The 15,468-nt window shown below is 38.0% G+C and overlaps 1 protein-coding gene across 5 annotated transcripts in view; it reads left to right on the forward strand.

Moving 5' to 3' along the window:
* Positions 1-15,468, forward strand: part of nrxn3b (neurexin 3b) — a 233,517-nt gene that overhangs the window by 185,275 nt on the left and 32,774 nt on the right. For 4 of the 5 annotated variants that reach the window (XR_013133413.1, XM_077018153.1, XM_077018155.1 and 1 more), the window contains exons 19-20: positions 2,623-2,712; positions 6,698-7,008. Coding sequence is in view for 4 of the 5 variants with exons in the window: in XM_077018153.1 (XP_076874268.1) it covers positions 2,623-2,712; positions 6,698-7,008 (401 nt within the window). In the remaining variant the exon portion in view is untranslated. The remainder of the gene's footprint in view (positions 1-2,622; positions 2,713-6,697; positions 7,009-15,468) is intronic. The other variant, XM_077018156.1, reaches the window with a different exon arrangement.

The following is a 15,468-nucleotide window of genomic DNA, read 5'->3' on the forward strand; positions in this document are numbered from 1 at the left end:
TGCTTTTAAACCCTGTTACTTGAACCTTTCCTTGTATTTTTTTGCTGTTGTGTGGCAATTTTTTTACATTTTCAGGCAGGCATATTTTACTTAAAATATTTTTGACATTTTGCACAGACAAAACTAGAGTGCTCAGTGAACTTATAATCATTGTAACTAGGGGTGACCTGCAATAGTCGCTGATTCGACTATAGTCGACTATACCCCCTATGCGCAATGCGCACTGACGGTTAACGTTCTCTAACGTTTCATAAAAAAATAAATAAGTAAATAAATAAAAGCTGAATAAAGCCAACCTACCGTGTTTAATCATTTATCTGAGTGTTTTCGGTTTATACTTTGAAGAGGAAAAAAGTCCTGAATGAGAACGGGATCCTGTTTAAGGTGCTCAAAAAAAAAATAATAATAATAAACCCGATTCGACTATTAGTCAACTAAAGGGAAAAGCTGACGAATCAGATTCGACTATGAAAATCCTTAGTTGAATACACCCCTAATTGTAACTCCCGAATATCATCTGTAGTGTCTTTATGCGTGTGCAAACGAGGGGACTCGGAATTTGGCACAACACATGTCGGTTTGAAAAAAAATTCACCGTCGCCTGCTGCTTGCATGTGCTAAATGAAATTGATCACTTTCTTTATTGATTTACAACTTTGACCTACCACCTGATTCACTTTCTGCTCTGGCCCCTGACGGGTGAAGAAAAATGTACAAATAAGCTGCACCTCAGTATAAACCGCATGGTTCAAATCGTGGGGGAAAAAAGTAACTAGCCCTAGCGGCTTTTATTGCGGAAAATACGGTACATGATCCGGAAAATACGGTACAGGATCAGGTTGGCACTGTGTAAGACGGCTGCCTCTCCAGTAGCTCTTACTTTTAGCTTCGTTTTTTAAATCTTTTCTGCACTTTTCTACCCTTTTGCTCTTCTTGTGACGACGTATTGTGCTTCTACGAATATATCCTATGAATATTTGCAGCTCTAAGATGCAACCAGGAGCCAGTTCACTCACTTATATCAGACAAGATCTACTGGTGCTGAGAACAAGGAGACGATCCAGAGTACGACACCCCATACCGGCGGAACTAAACTGAATTAGTTGTAGAGGTCTGATGACCCGTAGAGGAAGACCTGCAAGTAGGGAATTGCAGTAGTCCAGCTTTGAGATTACTAGAGACTGCACAAACACTTGAGTAGCTTCCTGTGAAAGGAAGGGTCGTATTCTCCGTATGTTGCAGAGGAGAAATCTGCAGGATCTGGTCAGCTTTGAAACATGTGTTGAGAAGGACAACTCGTTGTCCAACGTTACACTCAGGCTTCGAGCAGTTTCTGATGGTGTTAACAAGATGTTCTCAAAGGAAACTGTGAGGTCGTTGTGTGGGTTTGGGGTTCCTGGAATACTATAAGGGGGTTCCTATACTATACTATACTAAAAGATACTATAGTATGAGTAGGTATAGTGTATACAGTATATTTGTATAGTGCCAAATAAAGTCCAAATGCAATTGGACTTGACAGTACTGCTGATGCCAATTCAAGATGCATAATTAGCCAAACAACACTGATAAGGACCAATTGCAGCCACAAAAGAAATAATGCTAAGCTAAACCGAAATGAACAAACTAAATAAAAATAGAAACTAATGAAAATTATAAAAATATAATAATATTGGTGCATGAATGCATCCTCAGTGATATCCAGTCTCTCATTTCCATTTAACTTTACCTTTACTGTGGTAACTTTTTTTATTATTTGGTAAATTTTGAGACAGGAACATTTGAGAATGAGTGCTAGGATGACATATTTAAAGACAAGGTTTGTATCATTGCTGTTTTCTCCCCATGTTTTGTGTTTCAGGGTATTTGGGTCATATGGCCCCTCCCCATTAAAAATGCAAAATACTTTTTAATGTCACGTTCATACGGCAGGGAAGTTTATATACTCTTTTCAAATTAAATGGCTGTATCAGTTTCTATATCACCTTGGTTCTAATTAACATAATTCTATTCACTTGTGGTTGTGACCTTTGCTATCCTTCTTCTTCATATGAATATATGGGCTAGGTGAACAGTGTGTGAATTAGATTGAATTAGATCACTTTTACTACAAAGATATTTAGAATTTTTAACATAACATTTTATGTTTCATAGTTGAGAAAGTATAACAATTTCCTGAAGGATTGTAGCTTGGAATAATTTGTCCACAGATACTCAAGTTTGTGTTGAGTGATTTGTTTTTTACTTGACAGTGCTTTGGATCTCTTGCATATTATCTCTTGTTCTGGCTGCTTTGTTCTCTGAAATTCTAGAGCATGTGATATCCACTGGCCTTGATTTGTAAATTAACTCTATTTGCCTATGTTTAACAGCTGAATGTTCTTATGAAGCAAATGTTTTGAACTATATTGTAATTATTTATTTCTGGTTGTGAAGCAGGTCTTTTTCAGGCAGGCAGGAGACTTTGTGTTCCACATAAATGCATATTTAAATATTTGTTAATGAAGTCACTTAAACTGCTACCCATAACATTTAACTAATTCTAAACATGGCTAAACGTTCTCCTAAACAGCATTTAAATGTGTGTTTATTTTATTTTATTTTTAATTTCGAACTTTAAAGGAAACAGTGACATTGAACGCTATCAAATGGCTAATAAGAAAATCCCATTCAAATATACCCGGCCGGTCGAAGATTGGCTACACGAGAAAGGTAACTTTTACAACAATGTGAATAACATTTACATATTTTTATTGTCATGCTGTTTTAACAAGAACTGGCCTAACAAGCCATAATTCCCTAACTTAAAAATGTCCCTATTTGTGTAGTTCTTGGCCTATAATTTCATTTGTTATCTTCAATAAATTTGCCAGTTAAAGGGACTGAGTTCTAAAAAATATCAGAAAAACACAGACATTCCTAATTACAATCATAGCACCATAGAATTTTTCTATAAAATAGTCTCTGTAAGCTTATCATTGGTTATGGTGTATTTAAATGTTTCTCTTTTATCATATTTGACATTTATTAATTACAAATAAAATGATAGCAACATCTCTACAGTTGAAAACTAATAAAAAACAATGTTACAATGGGGTATAATGTTGGGTAAATTTAGTAATGAAGACCTTATAATAAAATGGTAATAAAATGTTTATAAAATAAAAATGGTCACTGTGACGGGCAGGGTGAGTGAAATTAAATGGAAACGATCATGCCAAGTCTCAGGGAAAAAGGATGGTTTAATGAAGAGAGTGCGCAAACCAAAAACCCGTGAGTTGATCCGAATTAAGGATATAATAACCAGCGATCAACTGGTACAAAGACAAGACACATATAGACAAACAAACGACCCTCAGGTGAAACGGATCACGGGCTCCGCCCACCTGAGGGACGCACACAACGCAACACTAGACAGGACAGCTGCCACTGTAAACGGGGGTGACCAGTAGGGGGCCCTACGTACCGTGACATTCACTGCTTAAATTATTAATTTAAAGTTCCTTTAACACTAATTAAAGTCTCTGGAAGTTCCAAATAGTGGTACTACATGCATGTATCAACATATTACTTTGATGTGTCTGAAATGTGTATTTGTCCTTGTCGTTCATGCACAATGCAATATAATTGTGAGTATCACTGTCTTAATCAGGCCACACTGGTTTTTTTGCTGTTTATAACACCCCCCCACCCCCACCCCAACCAACACACACAAACACACACTATTTGTCTACAAACCGGATTCCAAAAAAGTTGGGGCACTAAACAAATTGTGAATAAAAACTGAATGCAATGATGTGGAGGTGCCAACATCTAATATTTAATTCAGAATAGAACACAAATCACAGATTAAAAGTTTAAACGGAGAGAATGTATCTTTTTAGGGAAAAATATGTTGTTTTGAAATTTCATGGCATCAACAAATCCCACAAAAGTTGGTACAAGGCCATTTTTACCACTGTGTGGCATCCCTCCTTCTTCTTACAACACTCAACAGACGTCTGGAGACAGAGGAGACCAGTTTCTCAAGTTTAGAAATAGGAAGTGCTCTGTCCAGTGCCGTCTGTCCAGGGGGGCGCTCGCGTGCATGCGTTTTTTGTTTGTTTGTTTTTTTTACAAATGAACAATTAATAAATGTGAAAACAAGCAAAGTCCACATAATCATAATTTCACTGTTTAATAATATTAGTCAAGTTTATAATTATTACAATAACAACACACGACACCTATCATCCCCCCCCCCCCCCCCCCCACGCAACTCCGCACACCTCGCGTTAATGGCGGAGGCGTTTATACTTGGCACGTCACATTCTTTGCAGTGTTCTCTGAAAAGATATGTGGTAGTATAAAGAAACACCCCTCAAAAACTGGGGAATCAACATTTACCTGACGGATTTTAATGTTGCTTTGTGTTGCAGGTTTGATAATTGCAAGAATTAAGGCTAAAGTACTTAAAAATGCTTGAAATTGTATTTCGTTGACAAGAGACTGAACAGTTTTCTTGTATTACGTTAAGCCTCTTGTAATTCCAGGGCGAAACATGAGAGAACGTGAAGATGTTAAAGATTGGGTGTTTTGAAAATAAACAACAATTAAATAATGTGATGATAAGGCGAATTATCTCAAATCATTTCGAGTATGTGTATAAACATTTTACTCAATTAAGTTTAAGGTGCTGGGAAATATTGAAATGGACCTTGAAAGTGCCGTTCCAATGCTTTAATTCCACCTTGTAATGGTGTATGAACCCGGCAAACATAACTGTTCATTGCACTGAAGCGCGGCAAACATAACTGTTCATTGCACTGAAGCGCGGCACGTGCAAAGTTACAAAATTTGAGAGGTGCACAACCTCACAAAGCAATGGGCGGAGCCACCACGATTACATCATTTTCGGCCGCGCCGGTCGCAACGAGTCAAGTATAAACAGTATAAAACTGTTTCTCTGTGGGGGAAAAAGACAACATCACAGGGTGAGTGACATTTCCCAGTAAAAATGTCAAAAAGACAAAAGTCCTCTGGTGCCCAGGGCAGAAAAAGGAGAAAAGAGAAGGAAGAAAGGCGGAAAAAAAACCAGAGGTAATATAATATGGTGAATTAACACTATACTGTATGCTGTAAAAGTTTTCTTCAGAAAGGTAGTTACTAGCTAGCAAGTGATATCGTCAGTTACCCCCTTCCCTAAACTCATTAAACAATTTTGAAAAGACCTCATACCATCCCTATTTTCACTAAATAAGCAGGTCTTAATCCTCGTTGATTAGAGACTCTACAATAAGCAGAAACTTCAGATGTCGCTAGTGTAATCGCCTTCTATCTTCTCTTTTGTATTTTTTTGGATTTGGCAAAATTAAAGTGGTAACTGAGTCGGGACTTTTCTAGCACCTGCTCAATTGTAATTGAAAGGTGCTTAGTTTTAATATGAGAATGCATGTTTGATGTGTTTCCATCTTTGGCTGGGAGTTTATGTAAGTAGATATTACACACTGACTCATATAGGTTTGCTGGCTCTCCTTTTTATTTGAAACAAATCCAAAATGCTGCCAATCTGTAGCAGTGGTGTTTTCCTTTGAAACCAGCTTGCTTGACAACTAACAGTCATTGTCATTGTGGCTTTTTCCCCTCGGTATAATCTTAGTGAACGATGCCACTCCATAACCAATCAGTGAGCTCCAACTGCTGACCCCGCCCACAGATATTTTTAATGGATGCGCAAAATGTCTTAAATGCCCCATACCCCCCCCCCCCCCCCCCCCCCCCAAGTACAGATTTGGCACGTTGCATCACATCACATGGTTAATATACTGCCACAATTTTACAATACTGTCATCATACTGCCCAATCCTAGTAGGTGCTATTATTAGCTTAGCTGAGCAAGTTTTTTTTTATATTAAACCTCTTTTCATTTCAGATGCACTTTTGAAATAATAACAGTGTTGCAGTAGGCAAATTGCACTGGTGGTAGTTGTTGTTTAAAATGTTTTAAATTTATTATTAATATTTAAGTTGTTCTCTACACTACTTTATGTAAAATAATTTTAAAATATTTTTTGTGCAACACTTTTATATTTATTTCTAATATTCATAATTCATTTGCTTTTTATTTGTTTTTTTAATACTGATACAATCAACTTGATGATTGATGATGCAAGGGCATCAACCAAAAATCTCACCTAGGGCACCACATTGGTCAGGGCCGGCTCTGCAAACATGCATACACTAATGACAAATCAGAATTCAATAAACACTTAGGAAAGGGGAGGCATACCTCAACTTGTAAAGGTAACGCACAAAAAATACTATGACAAGAAACACCTGGAGACAATAATTAGAAGGACAGGCAGAACAGGGGCGTGGAACTAAAAAATAATTACAACTCGGTAGGAAGGACAAAGAAAATGGGAAAAAAACACATTATTGTTACATACAATAACTATGTTGTTCATTCATAACCGGTTTGTTAATGACATGAAATGCACATGTTCCAAAAAAGCTACAGTATGTTTTACATTTGTGACTTCAAAATATATATATACAGTTAAAAACTTTTGCCAATATGGTGAACAATTATATACACTCATTTCGCTGTTCTAATATTCTGTACACTCTGTACACATTGCTGTATACACATATATGCTGTGTATGGTATGTTAGAATGTTGCATGCGACTGCTGTTCTGATTTTGATTTGTCCGTAGGTCGACAACTCACTATCTTCAATACCCAAGCCACAATCTCAGTAGGTGGAACTGATCGCAAGCGTTCATACCAAGGGCAGCTCTCTGGGCTCTACTACAATGGGCTGAACATTCTTAATATGGCCGCAGAGGGTCATGCTAACATCAAGGTGAATGGCAGTGTGAGACTGGTAGGTGATGTGCCTACCAGTCGAAGCCCTTCGCGCACTACCACATCTATTCCACCTGAGATGTCCACCACCTTCATAGAAACCACTACTACCCTATCAACAACCACAACACGAAAGCAGCGCTCTCCACCCACCATTCAGGTAATGAAAGCTAAATCTCTTATGATTTGGCATATTATGATTTCTCTTCTAAAATATAATAAAATGTCATTTACATTAAACTTAAGGATATTAAAGGCAAAATGTTCAGACCCAGTCTATTGCTGCCAACATTGGCAAAAAACCACGTTTGTTTGTAGTATTTTTATTATCTTTTTGTAACATTCAAAAGCTGCTTATTTTGCTATTTATTTGTGTAGGAAAATTGTCTCCACTTACAAGTCAAGTCAAAGTCAAATTTATTTATATAGCACTTTTCACAACACACGTTGTCACAAAGCAGCTTTACAATCATATGGGTCCTGAAGTACAGCTCTTCAGGGTTGTTATTGAAAAGTGTTGAGCCAAAAATGGGTACTGTTACGGTACAGACCCTGACTTCTCCCCTTGGACACGTAAAAAAATTCTTGGTGACGGGGGGGTTGCGAACGTATTTGGGCATCTGCTGTCTGTTTATTGTTGCCATAGATGCAATCCCCTGCCTTGTCTTGAGATCGCGGTGCGCGATTTCAAAATAAGAGCGGATAGCGCGATTATAAAAAATTATTTAAAAAAAACAGCTCGCGGGCCAGAAACATGAGTATGGGGGTCTAGGGTAAATATGATGCCATAAAAATGCAAATGATGCAGTGCAAACTTCCACTCCTTTTTCTTTGACTTGTTGAAACTCTTGTTGTAGTTTATTGTGCCCATGCCCCACATCCTATACAGTTAACAAAGGTAATGAGACAAAACAAAACAAAAGTAGGTCAAATAAGAATAAGAGTTGTAAACCTGGGGAAAAGAAAATGAGAGAAAAGGCACTTAAAGAAAAGCTTAAAATTACCATATGACCTTAGCTTAGAGTTCACCAGCTCCTGTTCCTAAAATAATTAATCTTGTAGACCTTCTTGGAAAAAGAGAAGACCTCCACTTCAGTCCCTAGGAGAGTTCATGTGGACACTGAAATCACGAGGTATTTGCAGGATTGCAGGAACCCTCGATTTGCACCAACACTGCCTAGTGGAGGGGAAATCAAGTTCGATTCTCTCTTCTGTCAAAGGTTTCCAGAAAATACAGTTGAACCACAGAACTTGACCACCTCAGTACTCGACATGTTCAACGCAAAATTTTGAAAAAATTTTCTCTATCTCTGAGCTCGAACAAACCTACAGAATCCAACCAGACACGTGACTTTTGTAAACAAAATACAGTTCGTGCTTTGGTCACATGCCGCTAGTCGGCATTTTTGTTCAATGGGTTTTAAACCTGCTGTATGTTGTTTTTTGTACTGTTTTAGACAAAAAAACATGGGTCCCAAGAAAGACATAGCAGAAAAGCAGAAGAGGAAAACAGTAATTACAACAATAGAGCTGAAAAAGGCGATCATAGAGAAGTATGAAAAAGGCATTCATGGGACAGTCTTAGCATTGGAATTCAACTTGATGGTTGAGAACGGATGAATTAATTTTCAGTTATTTCTTATAGGTAAAATTGATTTGGGGTTCTACTGTATACTGTATGACCGTATGCACAATGAGCACTCCTTCGGAGCATGTATTCAGGACAGCAGGCAACATTATGACATTGTTTAGATCCTCCCCCTGGCAGTTCCGCAACACGGCGGTGCATAAATATCTATATTCTAATCTGTTTTAATTAATATTTCTATGCAAAGACATCTTAGAAACGTGGTTCAAAACATTTCATGAAACTGAAGTCTGGCCCTTTAATTTTGGCCATAGTAGAAGTTATAAACCAATGAAGCGTGCCTACATTTGATTTTTACGTTCGTAAAGATTTACACCTGACACTCCACTCATGTGACTGGGAGACTTGTCATTCACTATATGACCAATACATCATCATGACATCACTAGTATCTATAGGAAGAAGGCAGAATCTTCTGTTCTCATTCAGCATCTGCTTAGCTGGCGAGCTTTTTGCTGGTGAGCTGATTTGTTTTGAAGAAATTTTTTTGCTGTGCAACACCTTCTACTAGCTAGCTACATAGGTAATGTAGCAATTTACAGTACATAGCAGTAATGAATGTAGCTTGAAATCCTGAGGGGTTTGATGAAGAAGCATAAAATATGGATGGCTAAATGAATGCTATTTTACAGTATTGCTCACTATAATAGCGGACGTACGAGCTAGGTTCAGATTTAGGCACGAAGTATGTTACTTGCTAGCTAGCTAATGCTAGCAATCATGTAGATCAGTGATTCTCAACTGGTGGGTCGCAACCCAAAAGTGGGTCGCGGACACGTTCTTGGTGGGTCGCGGACATTTTGTTAAAAAAAAAATTTAAAAGTCTACTCTTCAGATTTTGTACTCGTCTTTTATCTTGAAAAAAGGCAGAGGCACATGCCACAGCTCCAGACTGCGACTAAAATGGTCGCAATCGCGACCATAAATGAGTAGGCTAATAAAATTATTTCACTCGCCAGTGGCGACAGGTGATACAAGAGCATTATATTTTATGGGTGAAGATTTTTTGTCATTGGAAAAAAATCCACAATTTTCTTTTGAGGTTGTATTTCAAAAGTTAACCGATATGCTGTAGTTCCCACTCTCATGTTCGCTCTGCCCATTAACAAAAGCAGGAATCACCAGCGTGACTCGCAAAGTAGCGGAGCCAAGCTGAAACTTTAGCACTAAGCGTCAGCTTGTTGAAAATAGCGAAGCCAAAAATATTGGATTTTTTTCACACAGTCTACATTTCTGTCGGACCATAAGAGGACACACTCCTTTCTAACTGTACATAGTTTTAAGTTCATTTTAATGGGATCAAAAGTCACTAATATAGCTGTTACGACCTATCTAGGCTCTAGGCCGTAACAGGGGTGTGAAGGGGTGGAATATGGATGACACAGTGATTCAAGAAGATGTACATACTATGAAACTTGGTAAAGTTCATTTCACGTTCGCATATTCGGAATTCTTTCTTCAATACCTTTAAGTTAAAAGTACCAAAATATGCAAATTCTTATTTCTGGCACCCAAGACAAACATCTACAACTTTGTTTATATCAGGAATATATGTATTTTAAACATGTTATTTTAAATATACTCCTGTCACCGCTGCAACGTCCAAGGCACCGTCTACAAATGACCTTAACACGGAAGCAAGTGGAGGTCGTAAAGGCCCCAGAGCACTGCGCACTCTGTTTTTTGCAATAATTTCAATAGCTTTTAAACGGTCCATCTAAGACCATCAAAGAAGTTGGATTACATAAAGTTAATCTTTAATAACAACATACAACTAAAAGATGGGTATTTATACCTTGCACCAATGTGTGGTGGTCAGTTTTTGTCAAATATTTCAATAGCTTTTAAATGGGCCATCATAATTCCACAAAACAAGGTTGTTGATTAGGATGCACTTAACTATAACTTGTTTTATGCTCTTATGATGGACATTTTAAAAGCTATTTAAACATTTGACAAAATGTGCACTTAATATTTATACAACTTGTTTTTATCTTATGAAGAATCGTTTAAAAATTATTTAAATCTTTGCAGAAAAAAAGAGTGCGCAGTGCTCCGGGGCCTTTACGACCACCACTTTTGTCCATGTTAAGGTCATTTGTAGATGGTAATAGTAGTACATTTAAAACATGTCTAATTCCGAATACGCGAACATGAAACCAACTTAACCACAGTTACAAGGAAGAGAAAACATCAGTCATGTTGGACGACAGAGATCCTAAATAACAGCTGACCTGATGTGAGTGCTTATTAGTTTATATTATGGCACCTAGAAAAAGTTATTGGCGCCTGATTTTTTCCTTTTAGGACCTACTGGCTCCTTGAGTAATTTTTAGTATGTAGCCCAGCATGAGAACCATCTTGTTGCCATGGTAACCACCAATTGTTTACCCTTTTAATTTGTTATAACATTTGTACTGTATAAAACTGGGTCGCGACTTAATGACAATGAGAAAAAGTGGGTCCCGGGCTGAAACCAGTTGAGAACCCCTGATGTAGATAATGGTGATGGAGATAAGGGAGCTTGAGATCCTGAGGGGTTCGATTTCTTTGATGAAAGCAAATACGAAAATAAAGGATTGGCTAAATGAATGTTATTTTAACACTATAATACTGGATGTACATAGCTAGGTTCACCTTTAGGCACGATGTGTGCTACTAGCTAGCTAGTTATCTGGCTAGCTAGAAGCAGCTTCTGTCCAAAATTCATGTAATTGGTTCATTATAAAATAGTCATGATTTCGTTTTTGACTATATATATATATATATATATATATATATATATATATATATATATATATATATATATATATATATATACACATATATATATAATATATACACACATATATATATATAATATATACACACATATATATAATATTATAATATTATATAGCATTGATAAAATAAGTTAATCCTAAGTCAATATTAAACTGTGTCAGAATCTCTGATTGGAGCTGGAAGACTATTCCAAAACTGAGGGGGTTTAAAGGGGTGTCAAACTCATTTTCACCGTGGGCCACATCAGCATAAACGTTGCCCACTTATAACTGTAACTACTCCTAATCTTTAATGTTAAATGACATATACTATATATTACATATATATATTTGCATAGATGTAAAAAATATGTTTGCTTGTTGCATATACAGTGGGTTGCAAAAGTATTCATACCCCTTGAACTTTTCCATATTTTGTCACATTACAACCACAAACATAAATATATTTCACTGGAATTTAATGTGAAAGACCAACACAAAGTGGTATACAATTGTGAAGTGGAAGGAAAATTATACATGAATCAAAACATTTTTTACAAATAAAAAACTAATAAGTGCGACGTGCAAAAGTATTCAGCCCCATTTTCCCTGAGTGCAACCAATTGCATTCAGAAGTTGCCTGATGACTGCTAATGACTCAAAAGGGTCCACCTGTGTGTAATCTAATCTCAGTACAAATACAGCTGCTCCGTGACGGCCTCAGATGTTGGTTAAGAGAATATTGGGGAGCAAACAGCATCATGAAGTCCAAAGAACACACCAGACAGGTTAGGAATATGGTTTTGATGAAGTTTAAAGCAGGCTTAGGTTATAAAAAGATTTCCCAAGCTTTGAACATCTCACGGAGCACTGTTCAATCCATCATCCGGAAATGGAAAGAGTATGGCACCACAGTAAACCTGCTAAGACAAGGCCGTCCACCTAAACTTACAGGCCGAACAAGGAGATCACTGATCAGAGAGGAAGCCAAGAGGCCCATGGGGACTCTGGATGAAATGCAGAGAGCCACAGCTCAGGTGGGGGAAACTGTCCACAGGACAACAATTAGTCGTGCACTACACAAATGTGGTCTTTATGGAAGAGTGGCAAGGAGACAGCCATTGTTAAAAGAAAACCATAAGAAGTCCCGTTTGCAGTTTGCCAGAAGCCATGTTGAGGACACAGCAAACATGTGGAAGAAGGTGCTTTGGTCAGACGAGACCAAAATTGAACTTTTTGGCCACAATGCAAAACGCTATGTGTGGCGGAGAAATAACACTGCACATCACTCTGAAAACACCATCCCCACTGTCAAATATGGTGGTGGCAGCATCATGCTCTGGGGGTGCTTCTCTTCAGCAGGGACCGGGAAGTTGGTCAAAGTTGATGGGAAGATGGACGGAGCCAAATACAGGGCAATCTTGGAAGAAAACCTGTTGGAGTCAGCAAAAGATTTGAGACTGGGGCGGAGGTTCACCTTCCAGCAGGACAACGACCCTAAACATAAAGCCAGAGCTACAATGGAGTGGTTTAAAAAAAAAGAATATTCATGTGTTAGAATGGCCCAGTCAAAGTCCAGACCTAAACCCAATTGAGAATTTGTGGCAAGATCTCAAAACTGCTGTTCACAAAATAATGGAAAAGTTCAAATAATGGACAAAATATGGAAAAGTTCAAGGGGTATGAATACTTTTGCAACCCACTGTATATATATATTGACATATATTGGGGGATGCAGAGACATTTACAGCATTTACAGTACTGAGCACCACCACAGCTCAGTACTCAAATCAACATATCTCACTTGAACAGAGGTAGCAGGGACAGAAAGGCGCTTTGGCAAGTTGAGACAGCAAAGGATATCGGGAGCAGTGTGGGGATGCTAATATGCTAATATGTGGACAAGCTAATATTCTTAAAAATCAATCAATCAATCAATCAATCAAAGTTTATTTGTATAGCGCTTTTCACAACACATGTTGTCACAAAGCGCCTTACAGGATTTAAAAGGTTAACAATACTACGGGTCCAGAACCCTAATGAGCAAGCCAAGGGCGACAGTGGCGAGGAAAAACTCCCTAAGGTAGTGGGGAATAGGAAGAAACCTCGGGAGAACCAAGACTCAAAAGGGAACCCATCCTCCATTGGGCGGCCCGTTAACACACAGATTACACAAAATACAGACAAATACACAAGTCACACACAAATCACACAATCAGACTAAGTAAAGGAAAAAATGAAAGTTCTGGGTTATGATATTGTCACTGTAAATGTCTGTTGATGAACGCCAGGCTTTCATTCCGTGTCGGAGCAGCGATGCTGGTATTGTAGGCTCCGACTGCAATGTTACTCTCCAGGTGAACCTCGGAGAAAAGATACGAGATGTAGTAAATATGTAACAGATTAATCAAAGGCCAAACTAAACAGATGAGTCTTTAATCGAGTTTTAAACGTTGAGACTGTGTCTGAGTCCCGAATAGAGGCAGGAAGATTATTCCACAATTGTGGAGCTTTAAAAGAAAAGGCTCTTCCACCTGCTGTGATCTTTTTGATCCTAGGAACAGTTAATAACCCTGCGTCCTGCGAGCGAAGTGAACGCGCTGGGTTATATTGTTCAATAAGTTCACTAAGATAGTCTGGAGCTAAGCCATGCAGCATTTTATATGTTAATAAAAGTATTTTATAGTCAATACGGAATCTAATTGGCAGCCAGTGTAATGACGATAGTACGGGACTAATGTGATCAAACTTTTTAGTTTTTGTTAAAACTCGTGCTGCTGCGTTCTGAACCAGCTGGAGTTTGTTTATCGATTTACCAGAACATCCAGCTAGGAGACTGTTGCAATAATCTAAACGAGAGGATATGAATGCATGGATTAGTTTTTCTGCATCACTAATATTTAATATGTTTCTAATTTTGGCAATGTTGCGCAAGTGAAAGAACGCTACCCTAGTTATATTATTAATATGTGTATCGAACGAGAGATCTGGGTCTATTGTGACGCCCAAGTTCTTTACCTCTGCGCTGGGGGTTATAGTAAAAGAATGTAGATTCAATGCTGCATTATGTATCTTGTCTCTCGCAGCCCTAGACCCAACTATTATCAATTCTGTTTTATCGGCATTTAGTGCTAGAAAGTTACACGCCATCCAATGTTTTATCTCTTCTACACATTTCTCAATCTTACTGTTTGCGCCTAAATCATCAGGTTTTGCTGATAAATATAGCTGAGTGTCGTCTGCGTAGGAATGGAAACTGATGTCATGCTTATGCATAATTTCGCCTAAGGGTAACATGTACAGTGTGAATAGAAGTGGTCCTAGGATAGAAAATGAACATGGCAGTGTAGTTGCAACAAATTCAGTGACATACTTGGTCAGGCTCTGTTTGAAACAACTTAACTGATGCAGTCTACCATAAAACCCTTCACCTATGAAACCCCTGGATCTGTACCTTTATCTAAGGGGGCATATTAGTTATCAAAAGCTAAACTAATTAAGTGGGTTTTCAACCTAGTCTTAAAGATTGAGACTATGTAAGAGTCCCGGACGCATTCTGGAAGATTATTCCAAAGCTGGGGGGCCTTATAATGAACTTCCCCCTGCGGTTACCTTATTAATTGTTGGAAATAATAAGAGGCCAGCACCCTGTGATCTTAGTGGACGTGGGGGTTCATAATAGGTAATAAGTTCCTGGAGATAATCAGGAGCAAGCCCGTGCAGTGATTTATAAGTCAATAGAAGAATTTTTAAATCAATATTTTGAATTTAACTGGGAGCCAATGCAGGGCTGATAGGACTGGTCTGATATGATCAAATTTTTTAGTTCTAGTCTGAACTCTGGCTGCGGCATTTTGAACAATTTGAAGTTTATTTAGATTCCTATTTGAGCATCCTGACAGTAATGAGTTACAGTAGTCTAATCTGGAGCTAACAAAGGCGTGCACCAATTTTTCTGCGTCATCCTGTGATAATGCATTTCTTAACTTGGCAATGTTGCGGAGATGTAGAAAAGCTATCCTAGTAGTATTATCTATGTATTTATCAAATGATAGGTCCGAGATTTTTGGCTACTGTGCAAGGTGTAATTGGGTAGTCTGTGAGATTAAGCATTAGATCTAGTATTTTCTGTCTTGCGGCCTTTGGGCCCAGAAGGAGAACTTCTGTTTTGTCCTCATTAAGTAGGAGGAAGTTTAGAGACATCCAGCAT

This window comes from Brachyhypopomus gauderio, chromosome 9, assembly GCF_052324685.1.
Source record: "Brachyhypopomus gauderio isolate BG-103 chromosome 9, BGAUD_0.2, whole genome shotgun sequence".
In the NCBI taxonomy this organism is placed as follows: Eukaryota; Metazoa; Chordata; class Actinopteri; order Gymnotiformes; family Hypopomidae; genus Brachyhypopomus; species Brachyhypopomus gauderio.